This window comes from Equus quagga, chromosome 7 (assembly GCF_021613505.1).
Source record: "Equus quagga isolate Etosha38 chromosome 7, UCLA_HA_Equagga_1.0, whole genome shotgun sequence".
Lineage (NCBI taxonomy): Eukaryota > Metazoa > Chordata > Mammalia > Perissodactyla > Equidae > Equus > Equus quagga.
The window spans coordinates 91,118,403-91,135,155 of record NC_060273.1 but is presented as its reverse complement, the minus strand read 5'-3'; the positions used below and the strand labels follow the sequence as shown (position 1 = coordinate 91,135,155).

At 43.1% G+C, this 16,753-nt stretch overlaps 1 protein-coding gene across 4 annotated transcripts in view; it reads right to left on the bottom strand.

Moving 5' to 3' along the window:
- ZNF608 (zinc finger protein 608) overlaps window positions 1-16,753 on the bottom strand; it is a 100,647-nt gene that overhangs the window by 50,446 nt on the left and 33,448 nt on the right. For all 4 annotated transcript variants that reach the window (XM_046667841.1, XM_046667839.1, XM_046667838.1 and 1 more), the window contains one exon: window positions 5,810-6,065. In XM_046667841.1, the coding sequence (XP_046523797.1) occupies window positions 5,810-6,065 (256 nt within the window). The remainder of the gene's footprint in view (window positions 1-5,809; window positions 6,066-16,753) is intronic.

Genomic DNA, 16,753 nt, shown 5'->3' with positions numbered 1-16,753 from the left:
AAGGCGGTAACACTAGTTTCAGTAATCCTAAAAAAGAAAATATTGTGATATGAGTTTATCAGTTGTTTATAATATAGATCATTGAACCAATTTTATTAAAAAAATTTTTTTTTTTTGCCATTGTACAAAGGATAATCAGAGGTCATTAAGATGGTGTATGGCCCAGCAAATGTACGGGTTTGATTTTCTATTTGGGTTGCCTTTTGCATGTGAAAATGAGCAGCAGTGTGCACTGTGGAAGGTGCATCCTTTGAGCTGCTCTGCCACCAATATGGTGATAAATCTCAAGGAACCATCCATACTTTTAGTGACAACAACCACTGCAAGATGGCCCAGGAAGGTGAGGGGAAAGTTCATGACCAATACATAGACTGGCACTATCCAGTAGTTCTTTCAGCGCCTCAAAACCTCTGTGGAGTTCACGTGGAAGATCAAGGCTGGACCCTTTTTCTTGTTAGCACAGTGATTAAACAATGCTGCTCACCTGCCAAACTTACATCCTGGAGACTGATTTATCTCCATTTAGGACAGTACTGATAGAGAGCATGCCCATTAGCCGTCTTCAAGTTCCCCATTACTGCACAGTTATAAACATCACCGGTATGGCAGGTAATGAAATGCAGAAGTAAAAGTGGGCATCTTACTCCTCTTGTGAGTGAAAGTTGAATTTATAAAATCACTGGGAAATATCTCAACAAACAGAAGTATTTCACTTAGTAAAGTATTGCACCAACTCTGTGCTCAGTTACTGAAAATACAAAGTAAGCTTGGACTAATATTTAACCTCTTGAATCAAACATTAAAGGAAATGTCCTATTTTCAATAATAAGATTGGTAAGTAAATGCTGCAGAATATGAATAACAGTACCATACGTTAGATTTGTCGTCAATTATATAGGATCATTTGTCTTTTTAATGAGCTAGCTTGAAACCCACAATACTTCACATTTAAACACTATCTTCTTTATTACTCTGGAGACGCAGGAGATGCAAAAGAATTTAAGAACATCTCTGGTGGTTTAAAAGAGAATCATTTACTTCTCCAATTAATTACCTTAAAACATCAATTCCCAAGATCACTTTTCTTTCCTTGGAAAACACCAGAACATCAGGTGAAGGACCTCACATAAATGAGCATCTTCTTCTCACACTAGGAGTTGTCTTCTCAATAAAACCATACTTACTATCATAAGTTGCTATTTGTATTTCCACCCTCCCCTCTGACAATGCCCAACATTTTCTGAGTACAGTCTTTTATTTGCTACTTTATTAACTTTCCTTAAGACTCTGGCTCTCTGAACTGTTTCAAAAATTATTTAGCAGAGAGCATACAGAAATGACGCTCACCTGATGATGCTCCTGGCTCACCCGAGAAACAAACAGTAAGGTCCACCCCACCGTATTACTAAATTAGGAAGAGTGGTACCAATCAGTTGTTCATTAAGCCCCTCAAAACTTCTGTGGAGATCATGGATCAAAGCTGGACCCTCTTCTTACATCAGCACAGCGATTAAACAACCCTGTTCCCCTGCCACACTACAGCATCTTGACAGACACCCGCTGTGAGGTAAACAGGGCAGGTGTCTCTGTCCATTTTATACCTGAGAAAATGAGGCACTAGCACACGTGACTTCCTTAAAGGGAAAAGGTCAAGCAGCTTACAAAGGGCCAGGACATCCCCTCTTTCCCCTGAGAAGTGGTTCTCAACCTTGTTTGCACATTAGAATCCCCTGGGGAGCTTTGAAAAAACACCAATGTCAGGGGGCCAAACTAGACCAATAAATGCCTAGATGTGGTGCCTGGGCATCAGCATGTTTTAAAAGCTCTCCAGGGGATTCGAAAGCACAGAGCTGAGAACCACTGTCCTACAACCTAGATGTTTAAACGGCCATCATTAGCAAGCACCAGTTTTCTTTCTCTCACTTCCTTTTCTTCAGTCGCTTTGCATGGCCAATAGGAGAGTGGAGGGGACCAAACAACAGAATGGCAGACTAGTGGTAAACGACAGTCGGAACCATGAACAACGGATGCAGCCCAACAAAGTCTGTCCTCGGGTAGGGCAAAAAAAGGCCAAGAAGAAACATAATTCAATAAGAATCAAAAGCAAAATACATCTTGAAAGCTAAAAAGCCATGTTCAACACATATGTATTTACACACACTGCCGTATACATCATGTTTTTTCTGCCCCCCCGAAAAGAGCAAATTTCCAAACAAGTAACTCTACATAGGCATGTGTGTCCCAAATGTCAGGAAGGAAACACTAAGGAAATTCTTTCCAACATCTGCAAGTAATTTTGTACAATACATCATTGCTCTTATGCATTCACCTTAAAGAAGAAAGATCAGAGTAGAATAACTACGCATCCAAATGCAGTAATAGTTTTTCTCTCCTATTAAGCATGATCTGAAACCCACTAATTATTTCCAGAGGGAACGTCTCTCCTAACACTTTATTCCTGAGCACAATTAGGTTCTTAGGCAACCAGGACTTCATGTACTGGCAGCAACACGAAGGGGAAAGTGTGCGTTTAAAAGAACCCACCTCCAATGAGGAATTCCAAACACAAGAAACAATTAGGTATTTAGGAGGGATTTCATATTCCAGCCTTGCGGTTCCCCACCACCATCCAAGAAATCGCAAGAACACTCAATATTCCCCAAAGACTGCAAATATGAGCTCTTAAGATTTCGAGGATCTTAAAACACATACACATACACACACGCGTGGATGCACATAACAAATTAGGTTTGTGAAAACACTACCAGTTATACAATACCTTCAGAAGGAAAATAGCAGGGAAGAGATTTTATTCAACTCAATCTACAGGGCATTAGTCAAAGGCAACTGGCAGTTTCATAAGTGCCCGACTCGAAGGTCTTTGTTAGTGAAACCTCATACCAGAAAACTACAGTGGCTCACTTTCCCCTCCCCTTCTCCCCAAATCCTTCTCTTTTAACTCTGCCAAACTGGCTCCAAATGTGTTTGTTCTGTTTCTCTCTTTGTTTTTCCCGAAAGGGAAAAATTAATGGTCAAGTGGGTTTAATTTTTAAATTGGTACAAGAGCTTTAAACACACTGTACTGAGGAAAAAATGCAAATGGAATGCTCTTGAAAATGGTTGCACATTAAACACACATCTTATGACCCAGGCCTTTACTAAGACGAGTTCTTAAATTCTAGGGAGGTCAGAAGTTTAGTTTATTCAGCAAGAATAACTCTATTAACAGCTCCAGCTCCTTCTTGTCACCACAGTAAACTCCACACATTCCAAATTCTAGACAATGTGAGGCAGTTAAACGAAGGCTGGAGCTGCTGAGGGCTCCACTACTGTGCCTGAAAAGCTTCTAAAGCTATCAGTCTGTGTATGTACGGAAGACATCCACAGGGACGGAGGGATCACAGCAGCGAAGAGCAGGTATATCAAACTCAGGAGACTGATTTTTCAGAGAATAGAGTGGAACTGGAAAGGCTTTATATGTATCACTACCAAATAATAATAATACTGTAAAGCTCTTTAAGCATACACCCAGAGGATCAGAATTTCATATCAACTCATGTACTGCTATAGTTTTTAAACAGATTTTTTTCTAAATAATCCCATCCTTTATTAGAGGCTAAAGTTAAAGTCAAAACCCGGCAGACTTCTAAGCAAAGTGAAAAATAACCCAAGCCTCAATGCTGTTCCAGAAAGTCTGTGGTTAATTTTACAACATCTACCACCCAGTGAGGTCACACTGCAGGAACTCGGTCCTATCCCACAGTGGAATACATAAAACCATGACAAGTAATAAACTGACAAGTGCTAAGTCATAGCTAAGAAACGGAAGACAGTGCTTCATCCTAATGAGTAAATTGTCTAAATACAAGGAAATCTTACTTTCGAGTTGATGGAAATTAACCCTTACTCTTTCCAAATCTTTTTCTGTTCCTGAAACTCAGCACCTACAAACTAATTAACTGTGACCTTATTAATGTCTGGATTCCTTTCCTATACTTTTCACACCAGGACACCATTCTGAAGCCCTTCTCCACGACTTCTGCTCTAAGGAAAATCTAAGGGAAGACAAACTGTGCACAACCCAAGAGAGGCAATGAGAAAGCAGCTTGCTCCCCACATGGGACCCCTTGCACTGGAGGTGTCTCACTGGCAAGCAAGATGGGAAAATTTTAATTCCAACATCGATTCTTCCCAATGTGGTTGCCTTGTACATAAAATGGCTTCCCGGTTAAAAGCAGCAAGAGGGAGAAGCCCCTAAACCCCCAAAGTTTCTAAAGCCAAAAGTAAATTTTAACTATCACTTCCATTTAAGCCAGCAAGACAGCTCCCACATCTACTACTTGCATTCTCTTTCTGATTCCTTCTTATATAATCAAGCCTTTATTTTTTCCTTACTAATGCTAGCTACAAAATTTTTTATCTAATTATGACATATATCCTACAAGAGTATATTTAATGTAATATGCAGAATTCAAGATTTTTCTAAGAACTATTTTTCTATCTTAAAACAGCTTGAGCTGTTTTCTGCCTTCTGACAATTATGCTCACACCTGTCACCTGATTTTCATTCTTCATTTTTATTCTCTCCTTTCATTCCCCAGTTTGTCACTATCCTTAACTATTTTCTCTCAACTACTTCTTTCCCAACAATTACCCCCAATACATTCCCCTTTCCCACCATCCACTCAGCCTATTTTGCATACATTTTACTTTCTCCTCTTTGAGTTTCACCCCTCACTTTTCCCCCCTTGATACAGAAGAACCTAAACAATGATTTTGAGTCTCAGACCCCTCTGGTTCCCTCAACCTTGCTCTTACTCCTCTCTCAAAAGACCGTGACATTGACAACTGTCATCTCCTTCATCCTTGACCAACCTAGCTTACAGGAAGAAAAATTTTCTCCCATGTTCTTCATTTTCCTTTGTTCCCCTGGTGTACCCTGGGGCACGCTTCTTCATCTCTTCTACCCAATGGAGCAATGCAGCTCTCTCCTTGGTATTTAGTTTTTAACTATCTGTTGGCCTCTGTCAATGACACTGGCCATCTGAAACACGTGGCACTTGATGATTATGTGCTATGAGATGTGGCCAACTATGGTCTGGATCCACTATCAGTATGGCATACACGTGATCTGTATATCCAGTAGTAACAATAGATTAATCCTGATCACTTCTCTTGCACCTTGTTTCTCTTGGGACTAATAGATTGCACTTGCCAGATGGCCTGCTGAGTTAAGGGGCAGGAAAGGTGCTGTGTCTGCGCCCATAGAAGAGAAGTGACTGGCGCAATTGGGGCTTAAGCCTTTGACCTTGGCTTCATTAGCTCTGAGCACCAACCAGCCACAGCCACATCAAGGCCATGGCCCTCGCTAAATACAAGAACCCTGGCTCAATTCACAAGACAAATACAGGCCTCAACAACGCAAAAACAACCACATCAAGACAGACAGATCAGTTGGCATACTAAGGAGAAAATGAACTTAAGATCTATCTCCCTTTCTACTGTCCATGATTTCTCTTAGGGGAAAGGCCAACCATCACCCTGCTTCTCACAGTCCTTCCATGCTAGCACCTAACGCGAGAACCACTTTGAGGGGCACCTGATGCATCCTGAATGGAAAAGCAGCCAAGGACAAAAAGACAAACAGTTCTTATTTCAACAAAAATCCAGAGAGCACAAAAACCCCTTTTCTCTCCTCTCTGAACACAACAAAGCAAATTCCCCTTACGGGTGGACATAAATACATCACGGGGAAGAGGGCATGGGGAAATACATAAAAATAAATATATAAAAATAAAAAAGTATTTACCTTCTTCTGTTTCATGCCACACGATCCCTTCCAAATTCACACTGGTCCCAGGTTCACAGGGCCCAAGACACTCTGGCTCTGTCACTACTCCAACTTCACACGTATTGACACCCACGGAACGAGTCCGAACCAAAAGCTGTTCAACCGGTGCTGCAATATTGGATGAAGATGGGGAAAAGTAGGAGGGCAGAATCTGAGGCGTGAGACTGCTGGCAATCGGCGGCGGTGGTGCTGGCACTGTAAACAGGGGGTCAACCTGAAAGACAGACAGGCTTACTGCAGTGGGGCTGCATCCCGTGAGGTTCTGCAATGCAATCTGTTTACATCACTTCTAGAATATATCACCATTCCAAATTCCATTTGCAATTATAATACGCTTTGAGTGTTTTAATGGTGCCAAAATATAAAGCAGAATAGAAATGATCATTTTATTTTTTCATGCCAAACAAGGTAAACATTGGAGCTGTAGCTTCCTGAGTTACAGGCAGGCCTTTGATGTCCTTCTAAAAGCAGCAAGAGACAACCTTTAACCTCAGTAGACGTGAATGAAATACGCTTTGCAAAATTAAGACTATTTCCCACTTGTAATGAAACCTTATTTCCAAAATTACAATACTTCTCAAAGGAGAAACTCCAGTGAACACCATATATGCATCATTGGACATTTAAGCATGGGAGATGGACTAAAATTGTTTTCAAAGTACTTTATAAACCATAATGAATTAAATCACTACTAAAATATATTAACTTACTCTGCTGAATATATAAAATACACAAACTTGATTACACACACTGAAACACATAAACCGGATATTATGAGCCTGTATTAGGCATCAACTCCTAAGTAAGTGTTCTACTGCAAAGTTTAGCAGAATTCATATAAATGAGAAAATAAATGCAAGTGCCCAATATCAAAAAATTTGAGTTTCTCCAACACACAAGTCCTTTAGTGGTTCAACCTGTAAAGATCCCTGATGAGTCTGACCTAGAGTCAGCAGTCCTCTCCCTAAATCCAGGAAACAGAAATGACAGCCAATATAAGACCTTGAGGTGCAATATCTCCTTTGCACCCCTATCTTGAGGAGAGCACCAAAGGAGTTCTTCACCACAAAAAGTTTAGGAGTCTGGCCACAAGGAAACCAAAGACTATGCATGTACTAAATAGGTAGATCACCAACCAACTCATTCATTCTTTTCAGCCTATTTTAACAACTGTTGTTGAGTGTTACAGAACAGCGCTGGCCCTGCTGACAGGTTATCAAATGGGAAAGAGCCAAGCACAAAGCACGTCCGCACCAGGACTCCAGATCACCTATGTCCTCCCGGTGTATAGAGACACCGCCCACACACAAGGGACGACACTGTGCATGTTTTATCAGTTGGGCTAACAAATCATATGTGTGAAAAGGATACATAGAAGGTTGTTCTGGTAAAATGCCATCTTAGTCTGTTCATATATTCCCAGTTGACCTTTGTAAGAAATCAACACTTGGCTACAGACATAATATTATACAGTCTTTGTTGTTTAAAAAAAAACACGACAAGAGCGTATTCAAGAGAAGTCACAGGAGGAAGTGTGCTCCTAGTTAAACAGCTGAAGCAGTCATCTGTGTGGGCTCCTTGTTCATATGACTGTAGGAACTATTTCTACAGTTTGCATTTCACTAAAATGATAAACTGACGTTCACTTGCTTGAGTGATCCAAGACGCAACGGAACAGCCTTCATCCAACTGCATGTTAAAGAAACTTAATTTCCTGCTCTCAAAGCTGCCATAAAACTTCCTTCGCTCCACGCTTTTTATTGTTCTGCATTCTTGATCACAGAGCCTAAGAAAGAAAAGCATTTAACAACCCCAAACCCCAGATCGGATGATTTATGCTTTCGTGTAAATGCAGCTTAATGTGGATCAAAGTTCGCACTGATAGTTCCTATTTTAAAACTGAGCTGACAAATGAAGAAAGCGGTTCTGAGGAAGGAAATTTAAAGGGGGGAAATAGCGAATGCTACGTTGTAGGCATTATTACAGATAAAAGCTTGTGTGAGGTTAGAATCACTTTCCAAAATTAAAAAAAGAGAGACCAAAGAAAATTATAAACCAGTTACTGAACTTTTTTCTGCCTGTTTCCCAACCTCCTCATTTGTATAGTTGTAAATTGACCGTAATCTGCCACTATACATACAAACTGAAAACACAAAGTGGAACAATATTCTCAAAATATTCTTTGTATCTCTTGATCGACAGCCTACATTAATTACAATAGAATAAATATAGCTTCAACAGGAAAAACAAGAAAATGGAATAAAAAGAGGTGAGGAGTCTTAGCATCAATTCTCTGATTTTGGAGGTCAGGACACAATGACAATGCGTGCAACAGAATTTACAGGCATAGGGCATGTTGACACTAGGATTTTGGCCCCAACTCTGACACTAATTAGCTTGTGACTTTGGAGAGTCATTTCATCTCACTGAGGCCCATTTTCCTCAACTGGAAAATGTATTCTTTGTCCGTCTAATATTGATGACAAATCCTACCACAACAGAATTTCTAGACTAAAACTCTATTTCAACATAACTCTGCTTATGAATATATTTGCATACAGACACACACACACTCACATACTATTTGGGATAGTTATATAATTCCAAAGATCAAATTTGGAAAGAATCTAGACGGCTTGAGGGGAGAGGCCATGGGCCTATTAGCAAGTTAACTCTGTTTATTTCCATTAACACAATCCAAAGGCGATAGAAAAAGTTTACTTGATGACATCCACAGAAGGCACCTTGGAGCCCTGTCCCCACGTTTTAAAATGAGAAAACTAAGGTTCAGAGAGTTTAACTATAAAAGGGAACTTAATTATAAATAGTCCCCAATGCGATAATAGTCTAAAACTCTTGAACTCGACAGGTAAACTTGACAGGTAATATAGTTTTAAAGGTTCAGCTCTTTGACTTACAAGTGAATTTCTTCATCCTTCCCCTCCACTGGCTTCCTCGGGGTAGCTCAAAACTGCCATTCCCATAGGTACCAGCTCATCACTACCAGCAAGAGGAGAAAAGGAAGTTTTCTCCCTTGGGATTTTAGGACTTGGAGTAGAGAACAAAGACCACCCATGTGGTCTACTGGGGGTCCCTCTTGCCCAGAAGTCACCAACGGGAGAGGGGGCTGGGGAGTTACAGCCACTCCCAGAGGTGTTCTATTTGGCAGGGGTGCTACTTTTAAAAACATTCCAATTTTTTGCCAACACAAAAAGTTAAGAAAAAGCCTGAACTGCACTATTTCTTAAAATAATAATTGGATAATATCCAATGCAGGGCCCACAATCCTCATGGCTTCAACTGACAGGGCTGAGTTTCCCTTGAGCCTAGCAGTAACCTGCCCAGACGTAGGCAGCTGGGTCTGCGCTTCCAGCTTTTCCCTGAGACAATCACAGAACGCTTTAGCTAGAAGGTGATCTAGCCCAACCTCTCATTCTAGAGAAAAATGTGACCCACATTTGTGCAAGGGCAATAAGCCATCTCTAGTGGCAGCCCAGGTGAGCATCAAAGGGCAGCATCCTACAAGCAGAAAATTTACAGTAGGAGTTCAACAGACACTAGCGGACAAAAGAGACGTGCAACGAAAATAATTCAGTGTGGCCAATTCTTTCTGCCAGCTAATGCCCCCAGTGGGAGATGTTCCCCCCAAAAGGTTTCAGTTCCCTTGTGTATCTCATGGTGTCTAACACAAAGCCACATGTACCATATGTAAAGCAGGATTTTAAAGGATTTTCAATAGTTATTTTTGCCTTATACAAAAGATCAACTCCACTGCACCCTGATTTCTCAGGTCACTGATCCATACAGTGAACCATAATTTCTTCAACCAATGAGGCTTGTTAAGAGAGAGGGGAGTAACAGTTCCCGCAAGGACTCCCTCCAGTGAGCAGGCAGCATACACTCCGACTTGGTAGTGCTGGACCTCGGGGCTGTGTTCACAGACAGCCTTGGGTTCAAATCCTGGCCCTATCGGTACCAGCTGTGTGGAACCCTAAGCAAGTTACCTGGCTGTTCTAAGGCTCAGCATCTGGATCTAAGAAATCGGAGGAAGAATAACAACTACCCGCATGGGGTCACAGTGAGGACCCAATGAGATAATTCAAGCAAAGTGAATGCTCAACACAGTGCTTACTTAGCTCAGTAAGCACTGGTTTTGAAAAAGGTCCCCAGCCTGATATTGCAGTTCCCTAACCCTGCACGCAACCTTACAAAGCTCCTTTTTACATCCTACTATATTTAACATAAATCTATAATCCCCTCCAAATGCATGGTTAAGTGCAGTTAAAGTGTGTTAAAAGTATAAGAAAAAGGGCTTAACCCTGAGAAGTTGAGCCTGGGGAAATACCGCTCCTTTCATACACGGGCCTCTGGCGGCAGTCGACCAGCTTAATCCACCCCCACTTCATCAGAGGTCCTGATGAGCCCTACACTTCTACAAGATCTCCTTCCACTAATCTCTAGCTGCACCTCCTTTTCATGCACTGCTCGTCCAAAAGTCTCCTTTTACCGGCCTAAGCTGGATCACATATCCACCCAATAAATAATTACTACACACCTGCTGTGTGCCAGGCACTGTGCAGCCTGCTAGCAAAACAGGAGTGGGCAGGACTTGCACTAACCAATAATCACACAAATACAGCAAAATTACAACTGTAACTGCAGAACGCCATCCAATGGGCTGTCCGTGGTGGCCTAAGCAGAAAAACCAGCAAGGAGCGGGGGACAGTGTGGCACAGGGCTCAGTCTCTGGAGGTGGTATCCAGCTTTCCCCTTAGAGTATGTAACCTCGGGCAAGTCACCTGATCTCTCTGGGACTCAGTGGCTTTATCTGTAAAATGGAAATAACACCTGGCTAATGGGACCACTACATGAGCTCATACAAACAACCTTAGTTCAGGACCCGGGACAGACTAGCACTCAATAAATAAAAGCTACTGGCATTGTCAATATTATCATCATTATTACTAATATACTTGAGACCTGAACTAAAAGGAAATCAGTCGGTGGTTTGGCCCTATAAGGCGAAATGCTAGAATTTACTACATTCAAAGGCAATGCAAGAAAGGCAGTTCATATTTATGAATAGCTTTCTGGAAGGAAGTACCCTAAAATAAGAATAATCAGATATTCCATTTTAAAAATCAACAGGGAATTATTAGTTTAATAATCCTAACAACTGGAATAAAAGATCAGAATGGAGAACTGGCCAATTTTAGCAATGGTTCCTTTGTCAAAGCTCTTTTCTGTCATCTTGATGGGACACTGATGTAACCTATTACAGCTCCAAAGAGGAAAGCAGGAAAGCAGCCATCTCCAGTGGAAAAAAAAGACCCATAAGTCTAACAGCTGGTGGTGGCAGCCTGTCAAACTGAGGAAAGTTAATGTCAAGAACAGACGCGCGGCAGTCTCTCACTGTTATTTTTGCATGATTATTCCCAGGTGTTGGTGCACGCTGAGCAGTAGCCTGGCTATTTATCACTTGAGAGAGCCTAAGAGCATGGGAGTGGGGGAGCAGAGAGGGGAGAGGGAGGCGGGGAAGGAAAGGTTATTTACACAGATAGCGGCACTTAGTGTGTGTAATCAGAGGGCTGGAAAAAAAATTCTGCAGTGAGATTCTGCAATATTTTCTCTGTTCACCTTATTTCAAGGGCTTCCTGAGTGCTGATGAGCAAGGAAGGCTCCAAAGCTGGAGAGTCGGCAGCAGCAGCTTTGCATCACTGGAGCATTGACTATGTCAGCCAGTGATGGTTTCCAGTACCCGGAAACTGACAGCACAGGAGGAAAAGTCGCCAGGGCAGGGCTAGGGGTGCTCCAGCGGGCACTCCTGCTCCCCTCACACCCAACAAAGAGACAGTCAGGTGGCTCTGCTGCAAGAATGGCTAGTGCTGCCAGGCAGAGGGAGAAGGGGTGGCTGAGGCCAGGCCAGGGCAAGCCCCAACAAAAGACTCTCTCCCACACCCCGGGGCAGGTCTGAACCCTGACAGGGGAGCTTGCCCCAGGTTTCTTCCATCTGTCGCCACAAATCTCCATGCTCATCTTGCTATTAACCCCTCAATCCCGGAATTCTCAGATCACCACCAACCAGAGTGGAATGGTAATTTTATTTTGCTCAGAGTCAATATTTTTACATTCTACGAGTGCACTGGGGCACAATTACCTAATGCTCACGTTTTCTCCGTATCCCGGTATTTGGCTGTTCTATGAGACTGCCCACAGTCACCTCTTTAATTTAAAAGGCATTAGACAGAGACTGCACTTCGTGTAGGGGAAATCACAGCTCTTTAAAGGTGACCACTGCTGCAGTCTCTCACTTTGCATTTTAACCACCCTTTCTGCCTGACATCACTGCTTCATTAGCAAAGCAAGGGAAGCTTAAAAAACTGTTTCCTTAGGCATTGATCTTTTCTCCAAAATGGACTGTCAAGGTTTAATTTCCATCCCTGATGGACAAACTTGGAACAACAGTATTTTGGTCACTGCTAATTCTGTCTTTCCTAAATAGATAGGAGACTTTTTTTTTTAGAACCGTGATCAAAGCAAGGCACGCTTTACAGCTTGTTGTGAAAACAACACGACCAAATTTTTACAAGGCAAGCCCCACACATTTCCTATCTCCTTTAACTCTCACAACATCCCCATTTTATAGAGGCAGAAAGTGAAGATCTCTGAGGACGGGCAACTTCTCCAGGGAGCTGAACTTCAAGGCCAGCCTCTCTGATTTCAGTCCACAGACTTTCTTGTAAAAATAACAACAACATGAGCAGCTACTATTTAACACACAAAACCCAGGAGGGATTATACCGTGCATTCTCTCCTGCAATCTTCACAAGATTGTGAAAATAGGAAATTTGATTAAAGTAAGTAACTTTACAATGTCATTTGGGGTCTGTGGCCAAGCCAGAATTTGAATCCACACTGATCTAACAGCAAAAGCAAACTCTTCTAAACATAAAATAGAAGACAAGATGAAAAGAAACCTTCCTCTAAGGTAATTTCTGACCTTTTCTGAATGCGAGAAGCCACACACCTGAATTACCTGTTATTGCACAGAGTTTAAAATGGAGCCTCTCGGAGCGTCCAAGCAAATACTGCAATCCTTTCAGAAACCTCACTTAAAAACCTCACTGAAACCAAAGCTCAGGCTTTGTTTTGGCGTTGTTATTGTTTTACATCATCCAATTCCAAAAGCTACAACTATGTACAATGACTGGGAATTATACCATTATTTTCATTTTCTCATTCCCAGGTGTGAAGACCAGAGGCTACCCTAAATATGAAGCAAAAGGTTCAGCTGCTCAGGTGCCTTTTCAAGGCCTAGCCGCTGACCTGGTAGGAGTCAGCCTGGGGACGGACCAAGGCTCTGGCCCCAAGGCCAGTGGGGCCAAGATGGATGCTTCCATTTCCAGCTACAAAGAAATCACGGAATGCCACTCCAAGGTGGGGGGAAGGGGAGTTCACTGAATGTTAGTGTATGACTCCAGAAGTGATCCTATGTGTAGGTCACAAAGCAGAGGCACACACCAGCCAGCCACATGTGTATAATATACTTTAAATAGTGACTATTTTTCACTTCATTCTCTAGCTGTGACAGTTTTTCAAAGAAAAAAAGAAGGTATAAGCACCTAAAGACAGAGTATAATTAAACTACTTGAGTCAATGTCTTAAATTTTTATTTGTTGAAGCCAACCAAATTCTCCCCTAGAAGGCCCTCAACTGTAGAGTTCCATAGGAAAGTGACACTGGTGGAGGTGGAGGACACACAGTGACTCAGGCCCTGAGCACACTTTCCACCAGACCACATCACTTGTCACATACTTAGCCTCATTTGCCTTCTTTGAAAAAAACCTGTCCTGTTGCTGAGCTCCAGATTCCTCATCTGCTTTAGAAGTGCCACTGACATCTTCCACTGCTCCGAGTTGGGTGTGCTTTAAATAGGAACAGTAAATGATCAGTGTTTTCATAGCTTGTTCCTAAGAGTTCTCTGATTTCCTCTCATTCTGCCTATTTCCAAAGACACTGAAAAGACAAAATATGCCACAAAGACCGACCTTCGTGAAAGTACTACAACGGTCTGTCTTCTTGGATTAATCCTGTTCACGAGTCCCTTTACACTCTATACAAAGCTGAATTCCTGGAAAGTCCAACACAAATCTCAGTTCTATAAATTACATCTGGCGCCCAATTTTTAAGAGTGAAATTTAAAGAAGCTACGTGGTAAAACTCTGGACTTTTAACTCTGGATTTTGCTAACATGGTGCACTTATATTAGTAGAAATCAATTTTAAAACCTCTGAATATCGAGTTTAGTAGATAGTGGCCATCAACACACTGCCTGTCTCTGAATGACCCCAATTCCTCCTTGAAATTAGGTTGAGATTAGGCAAAGGCTGGAGGCATCTCACCCTCACCCTTCTGGACAGACATGATGGGGAGGGGGGTACCCTGTTTGGGAAAAATCACCTTACTCCTAATCTTCTCAATTAACAGCACTTCTTTTCTTTACCTTATACTAGAGAATCTCCCTGGCAACCACTTAAAAGGAGTATTTACAACTAAAGTTTCAGATATTTGAATTATAAATGCAATACATGCTGGTCATAAATTAAATAGCAGGGGAGTGCCTGAGTCACACGGTATGGGAACTACGATGGTATCACGGAAAGAGTCAAAAACCTGCCTTTCCAAAGCATGGTGGGTGGGCCACAGAGGGGGTAACTTTGACTCCTTGCCAAGCACACTGTCTTTGTACCATTCACTCTCCTCCCTACATAATCTAAACGTTGCTCATACAAATTCATGTCTAAGAGGCTCAGAATGAACATGTTACCCCTCTCCCCTCCATACCTCCCAAACGCTGGTTCAAAATACTGATCAATCTCAATAAATTAATGAAAACTTTGACATTTTAATCGCATATCAAATGCAACAACTCAATAGAGCTCTCCACAGTTTATAACAGAGATGGAAGGTACAGAGAGAACAAAACCCACCTCCTATGGCCACCTACATACCCATTTTTAAGGACACCTTGGAGCTCACACCCATTCTTATTCCAGCTCTACCAAAAGGCACGGGTGGGTTTTCTCATCTGCTTTTGTTACTGAGGAAACGGAAGACTTACGAGATAAGTTACCTCTCAGGGTCAGGAGCAAAACAAGAGGCCACAGGCTATCCCGGAGAGGGCTGTCGTGCTCTCTAGCAAGTTCTGTACCATAACTCAAACTTCTAAAAGTCTCTTCTCACAGAACCCCCCCACAAAAAACCTCCTCACACATCCAGAATTCTGTTTTCCCTCCCGCGAACAGACTTTAAAAACCAATAGGTCATTCTCTAGGGAGAACCTCTCTTCTAACAGTTTCTTATGCATCCTTTCAGAAATTTTATCCATATAAAAACATGCATGTGGGGATCCTTTTGATTGTACAGCCTTCTGTGCTGGATGAACATGAGCTACTTTCATAATGTTTTAAAAACCTAATTTTTAATAAAAAGATGCAGAGCCATTCCACCTTAAGATAAAAGGAAACAAATGCTAATGCAGAAAGGTGGTGGTGCACAATTAATAAGACTATTATTTCCTCGCCTCATGCAGAGGTCCTGAAATCAACGGGCCAAGGGTGGTAATAAGGACCTAGTTTGTGTGACAGGGGGACCGTGTATTGACCCTATGCCCTCCTCTTTATAAAGGCTGCTGCTTAAAGCTCTCTCACTGTCGGGGAAGTTGTTCCTTTGACAAATTTTTGCCAGATGCCCCCAAGTGCCAAGCAATCCTCCAGGAGCCCTAACAGGAGCCCTAGAGGGGCCCCGAGGCTACAGGGAGACCCGCAGTGGCCGTGGAGCAGCCTGTGGTCAGGGCTGAGGCCGTTGGTTAGGCCCAGCACGTTGTGGGAGCACCAAGGGGTAGGCCGGGGCGTGGGGCGTGTGCAAGAAGGATCTGAACAGCAGGAGGGAGCCCGAGGAGCACAGGGGAGGGAACCCGGGGAGGGGTCGGGAGGGGCCTGCAGAGCTGAGCCATTGTGCTGGGCACAGTCAGTGGAGGGGATCGTCACTTAGGGAGTCAGGGAGAAGACGGAGAGTTGAGGCTGGGGAATCAAGCAGCTCACGAAGAGTCCAGGCAAAGAATTTGGGGGGTTATGGTGAACTTCGGAGAGAGCACTCGGGATTTGAAAGCAGGGGCATGGGAGGATCGGCTGGTTCAGTGGGTAAGCAGCAAACAGGTGGAAATGGAGAAGGAAGGAGGATGCTAGGAAGCTACTACAGGAGTCCATGGAGGAGATGGCCATGGCGGGGCTGGGGGTAGGGCGGGGGAGGAAAGCGGCGTTCAGCAAGGTCGGGGAAGAGGGTGAACTCCAGGAGGAGGCTGGGGTTTCTGTCTCAGTTGATGAGGACATCATGATTCCCTGCGACAGGGAATGTGGGCAGAGGATCGCCTGTGGGGCCGTCTGAGAGGCCTGGTGTCCAACACCACAGAGAAGTCAAGAGGAGATAATGCCCACCGTTGAGGAGCTGGCCCGGGGCCCCTCCCGACCTTCTACCTACCAGAAGAAAGAGCAAGACTGCTAGCTTTTTAAAGGCTAGCGATTCCTCACGTATCCCTTAATTTCACCCTAACAGTCGTTGGCAGCCCCATAGTATGGCTCCTACACCTCCCTGGGACCTCTTGTTTCAATCCTGGCAAAGAAATAATGATTCAACACCATGGCTGCAGCCACCTCTTTTCCATTAGATGACTCCATCCCCAAAAGCCAGCCCCCTCCATCTTTTTGTGTCACTGGCCGCCAAGAATGAGGCTTTCACCTCAGGAGGCTGTATCACAAAAGCAGTGGGCATCCTGAATGCGCTTTTTCAAACTGTGCCCACCTGATCCTGCCCCTCCCAGAGCGATGTCCTGAAGCATCCAAG